The sequence below is a fragment of the Mytilus galloprovincialis genome, chromosome 14, assembly GCF_965363235.1.
Source record: "Mytilus galloprovincialis chromosome 14, xbMytGall1.hap1.1, whole genome shotgun sequence".
NCBI classification, from domain to species: domain Eukaryota; kingdom Metazoa; phylum Mollusca; class Bivalvia; order Mytilida; family Mytilidae; genus Mytilus; species Mytilus galloprovincialis.
In genome coordinates, this window is record NC_134851.1 from 35,831,236 (window position 1) to 35,841,067 (window position 9,832).

Below are 9,832 nucleotides of genomic sequence, written 5' to 3' on the forward strand. Positions count from 1 at the left end.
TAGGTTCATTTGTACTCACAGCGAAAAAACGACAAGATTTGTTATCATCAGCCTTGAGACTGAAATATCAACCAGTACACATCCAACGTTCAATGCATGTAGCGTAAAAGGTAAAAAAAAATGTGTTTCTTTCACATTAACATGACATTGTGCAATGCCAAAATATTGGTATCGACAGAATGTAGGAACGATAATGTTCCTATGTGTCAATACTATTTTGTTAAAAGTGCCTTATTAGTAATTTGTTATAAATATTTTATTTAAAGAATCAATAAGTTTACCCTATTTGTACCTATATTTACGGGCTCGATAAATAACATCACCGCAAAAATTAGGATGTGTTATCCCATTTTTAAGTTTTCTACTAGCACATCCAAACTTCCAAATCAGATTTTCGTATCGATGAATACATTTATTAAAGGTTTTGCTAGAAATACATAGATAACGTTCGTGAAATCGAAAACATCACCAAATGAACATGCATAGCAAGGACGTTGGGATATATAAATACCTATAACATAAGGAACATCACAATAAAAAAAATGAAAATTAACCATAGGGAACAAAGAATCGTCCCCTTTATCGTAAATCTGCGAGAGTTATCCTTGTATATATCTAAATATCAGAAACGACATGTATGCTGTTTATCTTTCAAAATGATTTATTCACATTATGTTCCTTTGAGTAAATTAGGCATTTTGTTTAGAGAATTCGTGATTTTCCCCGAAAAATTCAATAAGATAATAACGGTAAGTGTTGTTGAATTTTACCAACTGAATGGGATTTGTATAGCTCTTTGCTGGATTTTACCACAACTTGTGATTCATAACAACACAACAACAGGTCTGCTTTTAAAGGTTCGCAATTGGTATACCTAGGAAGTCTAAGTTGTGGTTAGATTAAATAGAGTCTCCTAAATGCTTTTTCTTAGAGAATTAGCAGCACTCTTAAAATAACAGTTAAGATTATAATTAACGGTAATACTAGCGCCGGGTCAGAAAAGAGATAAATCGTGCAAAAGTGCAAATCATGTCTTCTGACAGAAACCCTAAATAAACAATAAAAATTGTGACAATAAAATAAATTGGCAGAGGTATGAAATACAAGATTTGACAGAAATTATATTACGGATAATACAATATGGGAAAGTATATTGTTTAAAAAGGTGTTAGCAGCTACGAGATATGAATGTATAAACAATTTAATTCGCTTTAACATGTTTCAGCAGTTTGGTTCATTTTTTCAAAATAAGCAAAGAAACATAGCTGATAAATTATTCACTTACAAATGTGAATAATTCTACAATATTGAATCCGTATTTATGTGACCTTAAATTTGACCCGTTAACTGGTGATGGGCCACACATGTATTCATCTGTTAAAAGAGAAAAAATTAACATTGAAAATGAAAAGAGGAAGAACCATATGATTGACTGATGCGATCCACAAAACAATCATTATTTATACAGGTAAAAATCGATGATAAACGTTTAACCTGCAGTATGAAATCAAACACACCTAGAACAATCCATATGCACATGACTGCTTTTTATCTATGTTTATATGCACTTTTTATATCAGGTAATATGACCATCGGCAGTCCTCGGCTGGTCTAGACTAAAATACACACGAAATTTCTATACATCTATGACTTTACACATTGTTTGTTTTTATTTGAAACTAATGGTACATGAACATGTGATTTCCATTTTAGTTGTAATAAATCAAATATGGAAATTTGAGTCGAATTGGTGAATATGACAGCTTATGCCCCTTACACGTATAGTTATTCGACTTAGCACACATCAGTTTGTTATCTTTAACAATTGATATTGCATCATTTTGTCGAATTCTTTAATGCTGGTAGTTTGTGCAATCCTTAGAACAGTTGAAAGCCGTCTTAATAATGTTTTATATTTTAGTCTGTTATCAAGGCGTTATGGTGAGCCCGGAAATCAGAAACAACAATATACCGTGTTTCTATTGAATAAAGTGCCAACAAAGTAAAGCCTGGTATGTTTTATGAGTTTACTGTTAAATTTAGATAAAATACATTCTGCTCAATTGTGCATGACTTTGGTAGAGTGAGTTTATTTTTCATAGGTGGTATGAAAGAAATATACGATAGATAAATATCAAATGATTATGCATTGTTGGAGAACTGGAATAATGATTTATGAGAACGCAATAGAACTAAAAAATAATGGTTTAAAAGGAAATTATTATTATTCATTCAGTCTAGCGTCAATAATTTGCAATACCAGGAAACGTCCACTCTTATTAAAATTAGTATGAATTCACATTATGTTTTGACTAAATATTTCCGTATTTCATATCAGTTATAAAAATATATGAAAAATGGCGACGGTGTCCATCTTTCGATGGGGGTTTATAATTTTACAGATTACATGCTGTAAGTACAAATATATGTTTGCCTATTTTTTTCTACTCTCGACTCTGCAGAAAAGAGGATCAAAAATCTTTATCATATGGTTACATACATACATCAAGGTATTTCCTCCTTCGAAACGACAGTTTAAGATACTAGTAATGTGCCATTCTTAATCAATTTCAAGGGGAACAAAACCCGTTTAATATTTTATCCATGAAAACAAATGCCGTTGTATAATGTTTTTGGTATTCCCCAAAAAATACGTTGAATTCAAATCAAAACAGAAAATTAGAGTTCTCTTGTATTTCAGATAATGTTAGAGTATGTTATAAATCCTACCGTAAAATTTCATTGTTCAAAAACCTTACGAGGACCATACATACAGCCTCAGGCAATAACAATCACCATGCCGAGTGTCATGACAATTAGAAGAAGAAAGCTTCGCCTTTGACGGAAGAATATTTATCTTTAAAAAAGAAAAGTAGTTTATAAAGCTGAAAATGACAAGTCGTTACCTAAAAAATCAATTTGGTGTCAATTTGAAATTTTGGCAACTCATTTTATAATTTAAGATTTACAAACTTTCTAGTGCATATTGATAGAGAATGGAGACCTTACACTGTTTAAATGCATACGTATCAATTCAAAAACAAATAACGTCTCCTAGTCGATTGATATGAATAAAATCCTTTGATTAGGATGAAACACAGGTAACAGTGTATAAGAATTGTAATGATGTTCCGGACAAATTTACTTATACAAATGGTGACTTGGATGGAGAATTGCCAAATTGACACTCATACCACATTTTATATAAAATTACATTTTTTAATACGTATTTATGACACAATTTTACAAATTTTAATGAAAAGATGGTAAAAGTTCGAGGCAATATACCGAACAAACTTGTATAACATGTCGAAAGAAAAAAACAAGGAAATAACCCAATAGGTGCTTTATTTTGAGCATATAAAAATATGACTGTTTTTGTGATAGAAATGAATTAGTAACAGTTTACGATGCATTTATTTAGACGCCAATATACAAATGTGTATTTCTGTTGTAAAAGTCTTTTTTCACATATAACTGCAGGTTTTACAGACAATTCTTCTACTGTACAATCTACTACTGATAGATATAGTAAGTCTGTATTAATATTTACAGTTTATAATTATTCCCAAATAATTTATCATCACAATTCAAAATGCAAGATTAACGTATTGTCCTTCTATTCATTGTCATGCCTGTTCAAAGATGATATTCAACTAGAATCATCTATTTTAAGGAAAGTTTTAAATGGTGTATCAAAATATAATAATATGTAATGTTCGACTTCTTTAATGTTTTTAAATCGCTATCCTTGTAACGTAAATTAGGCTCAGAAATCGTATTTTAATTCGCAATCACCTATTCCTAAACTTACATAGAATTTCCAGGATTTGAACACTTTCGGTTAAATCTCATTGAGTGTTTTTAAATTCAAGTATTCATTGAGCTCAATCGATACATATTTTCATCTATTTTTTTTCAATTTTCCATTTTCATTTAATAGTGTACTATTTTACCTATATTTTAGATACCGTTTGGGATTATATACAATCATTCTTTATAAGTGGTGAGTATAACCAACTAGCATGCTATAATTTTAATAGTTCAAACACGCCTGGAAAACCTTCAATTCTCAACCAAATGGTTAAGCGAGAAAAATTAATTGGCACTTGCTGTTGAGCTTTTCTGGTGAAAATATAAAAAAAGTCATCAATTTATTGTCAATCCGTGAATGTTGTCTTAAATAGGAGAATGTAACGTCATAGATAACTGAATCAGATCTTTTCTTGATCATTATCCGTCCAATGTGATTTAAAATGACATCGAAAGGATTTTTCTTCCGCATGCAGGTAAGTGCGGCCAGCTCATTGAATATTTGACAAAATAAAATAAGATCTTCAACACGTATCAGTATATATCCTAATCAATATAAACCTATATTAACAGTTTTTAACTATTTCTTTACAAATATAATTTTATCAAGCAGATTATCTTGTAGTGTATGCTAGGTTGAGATTGTCCGGTATCGGTTGTGATATTCTGGAACAATGTAAAAACTTCCAACTAACTACTTGTTAATCAGATACGACCGTCAAAATTCGTGAACCCTCTGTATAGTGGTTGTCATTATAGCTTGTTTTTGTTTTAACTTTTGTTTTGTATGTTCGAGTCTTGTTTATCTATAAATACAATAACTAAAGAGTGGTGGTTTTTAAAGTCGCTATGCTTAATGTCTCCAGCGCTTGGCTCTTTATCGCTTGGCTAAACATCTGGTTTTCTAGGCTTTAAAACTACCACTCTTCAGTATTAGTATTAATAGACCTACAATATTAGAACATACAATACTAATGTCAAAAGAAAAGCAAGTTAAAATGACAACCCTTATACAGAGGGTTCATGAATTGTTAGGGTCGTATCTGATTGACAATTATCTATTTCGAAGATTTGTTTTTACAGAAAATCTCAACATTGTTCAAGTATATCCCAACTGATACCAGACAATCTCAACCTGACATACCTTTTAAGATATTCAGGTAAATCAAATCATCTTCGTAAATATATAGAATAAAAACTGTTATTATACGTTAATAGTGAGGAATAAGAACTTTTATATACTGATATATATATTACGTATTGATTAACTGATTGTCATTTTGTCAAAAACGGAATGAGCTGACAGCACTTACCTGCGGGAGAAATGTCAATACGATGTCATTTTAAAATCACATTGGTCCGAGTAATGAACAAGACAATCTTTTATTTAGTTATCTATGGTATTACATTCATCTATTCAAATAAATACTTACAGATTGACAATAAATTGATAAGAAGTCGACCTATCCTGTCTTTATTTTTGGTATTATTACCAGAAAAGCTCAAACGGAAGTGCCAGTAAATTATTTCTAGCTTACCCATTTGGATGAGATTTGATGGTTTACAAGGCGTGTCAAAGCTGACTCTTTACAAACAAGTAGTCCCTATTGAATGTATACAAGACACTATATGTTAAGGTGAAGAACCCGACTGAAAGCTCATTTGTTTTAATAATCACTTTTATAGGCCTACGCGTTTTGCTAACCCGATAGATTAGTATCCATTTGAAAACTTTAAAGTATCTCCTAACACAATCATATAAATACTGTTATCAAATAGTTACACATGACTTCATTATAATTTTAGAATCCATAATGTACTTCTCGGCGGGTTTTATGACAGCCGCTTTGATTTTTGCCATTGGCTGTTTTGTCTCAAAATGCAAGACGTCACGAAGGTATGTGAGATGTTGCAATTAGTAAACAATTGAATAATGACAGATTATTGACGATACAAATGCCTTGAAAATCTGGAATACTTGTGTTCAAAATGCCCATAAGAAAACCGCACAACTAGAATACAATATTTATTTCAGTAACCTATTATTATGATAAAATCATATCTTGCTTAAAAGTTTTTTTGTCCCAAAAAAAACTCAAACATCCTTCACCTCACGAGCTCCCTTTAACATATTACGTAGGCTTTGAACTATGCTTTGTATCAAACTCTTTCAATGAGGCAGCAACACAAAAGCAAAAATAACCAATCGATATCTAGAGGCCAGTGTACAGTCTTCAACAAAAAATAGATTCCTAAATAAACTGACAAGCTATAAATCGTTTCGAATCTAAAAGAAATGTTAATAAAATTAAAAATTAATCTGTTAAAAGCTATAATTCCATTTTTCTAATTGAGCTACCAGCATATGCTTAGCTTTAAAATGCCCTACAATAATACATAGTTAGAAAGTTCAACAAAACATACCAGTACCCATATATTGCATAGCGTTTTCTGTACAAAAAATAATATTATGATAATTTTGTAAGATACATGTTAAAAGTTAAGGCACATACTAGTAGCTCAATGCGTAGCACGTGTGTATCTTCAATTAACTTCATCAGGACGAACTATTCTAAAGTTTGGACCTTTGAATCAAAACAAAAACACTCAAATGAAACAAACAAGACCTTCTAAATATTAAAGATTGGTATGTGGTGACCGTGTATACAACAGAGGCGACAGTTTAATGGCCGATATAGAACTTGCTTTCTAAAAATTATATATGTAAATATAGGCAAATCATATCATAGGTAATGAATATGTTGACTTAAATATAGGAAAGATGATGATGCAGAAAATGCTGAACTTATCGATGACGAGGACAAAGTGTTTGTATCAGCACACAAAAACGAGTATGTTAATGAAGGTTCGTTCGAATCTGATCAGAAAAGTTATGCTTACTGCCATATTGACACGGATCAAAAAAGCTCCGATGACTTTTCCCAATCATCAACATCTAAAAAGCGGTATAATCGAGAATCGTACGATCTTGTTGACCACAACAGGATAAAATCGTCGTTGTTGAATAAAAAGGAAAATCCAAATCCGTATAACCATGTGACAATCGATATGGAGGTTACCGAATACGGCAACGCAAGTTTCTTAAAGCCAAGGATTGAAATCATGGATCCAACATATTCTCATTTGTCAGAGATGAAATTGCAGGATGAAAAGACAAAGAAAGACGATAAAGGGAAAATAGAACACAAGTCAACGGATGAAAAAAACAATTCAAGTAATAAAGAAAATAAAAAACAAAAGACAACGGAAAAAGAAAAGCAGAAAAAAACAGAAAAGAAAAAAGAAAAGAAACCAAAAAAAGTATTCGAAAATCAAAAACAAAAAAAGTTTGAAAATGAAACACAGAAACAAAAGAAACCAGAAACAGAAAAACAAAAGAAAAAGCAAAATAATCCGGAAAAAGATCAAGGAAAGCAAATAAATCAACAAAAAGAAACCTATAAACCAAAAACGCTAGAAAATGAAGCCTTAAAACAAAAAGAAACAGAACCAAAAGAGAAGATGAAAATCAAAAAGGAACAAAGAACCGACATAATACAAACAACAATGGAAAAGGGAGAATATAAAGTCATTAACAATTGTGAAAATGATGAAAAGACAGTTGAAAATGACAACGAAAAAGAAAATCCCTCAGAGGACAATAAACTAAATCGACACAAATTTGGTTACTCCTTAGTTCAGAAACAAAGATCCATCCCAAATGAAAAAACAGCGCACATAATAGAGGGATCACACACTTTTGAAATTTTGTGTGATCAAGATGATAGCTCTTACCAATTAACTTCTAGCAGCGAAGAAAGTAATGAAACTAGTGAAGTTTCTACTGAGAGTAACAGCAGAGAATCATCAGTTCCGGGTGTAAGCGATGAAACTTCCGGTAGCGGAAGCGAAACTGAAACCGATAAATTATTGCCATCTGCGATGGCGATAAATATCTTGTATGAGGATGTGTCCGTCTCCAAGGGAAACGTCTTAATTGGTGCAATAGTTGAGACCTCTGAGTCAGAATTTGAATTACAAGAGAAAGATGGAAATAACTAAACTCGTCCAAGTTTTTCTTTCTGAAAAATTAATAAATGGAATATATGTACATTGGCTGACAACTCATTGAGGCTGCAATATAAAATAATTATTTTATCCATTTATTAGGACAGTACTTTTCACTTTCAAAGTAAATCAAACATACAGGTAGGATAAGGAATATCTTTTTGTGCAAACGTAAAAGTTGGGTTTCATAATCGGATGTAGTTAGATAAGTTCTGTTGACTCAAGAAAATAGATATCGATTTTCGTTTGTTTAGAATATGTTGTGTTCTTAGAAATATGATGCGTAGTTTTAATTGTGAAATAGAAGAATGTACTAATATTCATAACACAAAATTCCCTACACATTGTATACTGTCTGTAAAACCTGTTGATGAGATTTTTATTCCGATTGATATCGTCACTGATTATTTTGGTCCGTTTGATTTCTATAAATCTTCAAAAAATAATTCTGAAAATTCATTTTTACAAATACACATTTTTTTCTTAAAGTATGTGTATGTATGATATATACGCGAACTCGGACTATAAATATCATTATTTTAGGCCAATAATAAACAAAAAAGGGTACATGTCTAATGTTTTGTTGTGAATGGAAAGCTGTTACACTATTCATACCTACCTTATCAAGTATTTTATATATATATAAAAAATAGAACTAACATAAAACCCTACTGTGTAACTTTTTTTTATTTTGGTCCAAAATTATGATGTTCAAAGTCAGAGTTCGTATATATCATACATTAACATAAATCAAGAGAAAAAAAGTTTTTCTTACATGAATATTTAAGAATTATTTTCTGAAGATTTATGGAAGTCAAACGGACTTTAAATTATTAAAGGAAAACAACACTGAATTAATAATACATATGTGTAGGCCAAAAAATTCTACCAATGCATCGAGTGTGATAAGATATTTATCCACTCTCGACAGTTAAATTTTAAATATCCAAAACGCTCGGCGAGCCTCGCGTTTTAAATTTGAAAATTTAACTGTCTCGAGTGGATAAATATCTTATCACACTCGATGCATTGGTAGAATCTATATGTATATTTTAAATTGAAGGTTTATATTTTGTGAACACTACATATCAACATTTCATTCAGTTATCATTATTTTGACAACAATGAGTACAAAATTTTCAGATTTCCGAACTCATGACCATAAGTGTACTACGTTATACAGCGATGTGAAAAAACTTATTTAATAAGTTGGATGTGAATGTGGACCCGGATTACGGAGGGTCCCTTAAAAATAAGGGGAGGGTGGCAGGAGCTGAAAAAAGACATTAAAACATATTAAAAAAAACTAATTGTTTATCATGAAAAGGTTGGACCATGCCCAGGGTATTTGTTTTAATTCACATGTTTGACTCTGCTTGATACCTGATAGCCCTTGGAGAATGATATATATGATTGTACTTTGTATCATAAGGGATTTTATATAATTAAACTATCCCTTATCTCATATAAAAAAATGTTAACAAAACATTATATGTGGTCTTACGGTTGCCTTATGGGATATCAAAGTGCAAATATAATTCATTAGCATGAAACGTCATCAATAATGATCAATTGAATCTGTGTCTGTATTCAATTAATTCTTTCATACTATGCTTTATACTCATTTTAACATGGGCAAGTCATTCTATTTGTCAATATCTTTATATATATCGAGCATTGGCGTGGGTGTAAAATATTGATTTTTTTTATACTTTGAAGCGGACCTATAATACCCGTTCGAAAGGCAGTCATTTTGATTTGATGAACCAAAAACGTTATAGAAAATCAACAGTATAACGGTAATAAAATTGCCGCATATATGCACAGCTTACGCTGGTAAAATCATTGCGATCAGATCGTGAAAGATCTGGTATCGGATCGTGAATGCAATCAATTTTAAACATTTACTACAGTGGTAATTTTTTTAATAATAGACTTATGGCAAGCCGTT

At 31.1% G+C, this 9,832-nt stretch overlaps 1 protein-coding gene across 1 annotated transcript; it reads left to right on the plus strand.

The window, feature by feature from the left end:
* The first annotated feature begins 2,360 nt into the window (after positions 1-2,360).
* LOC143058333 (uncharacterized) lies at positions 2,361-7,975 on the plus strand. The gene is made up of 5 exons (XM_076231805.1): positions 2,361-2,412; positions 3,484-3,531; positions 3,968-4,006; positions 5,620-5,710; positions 6,591-7,975. The coding sequence occupies exons 4-5, from the start codon at positions 5,628-5,630 to the stop codon at positions 7,873-7,875; spliced, it is 1,368 nt and encodes a 455-aa protein (XP_076087920.1). The 5' UTR covers positions 2,361-2,412; positions 3,484-3,531; positions 3,968-4,006; positions 5,620-5,627; the 3' UTR covers positions 7,876-7,975.
* Positions 7,976-9,832: the final 1,857 nt, after the last annotated feature.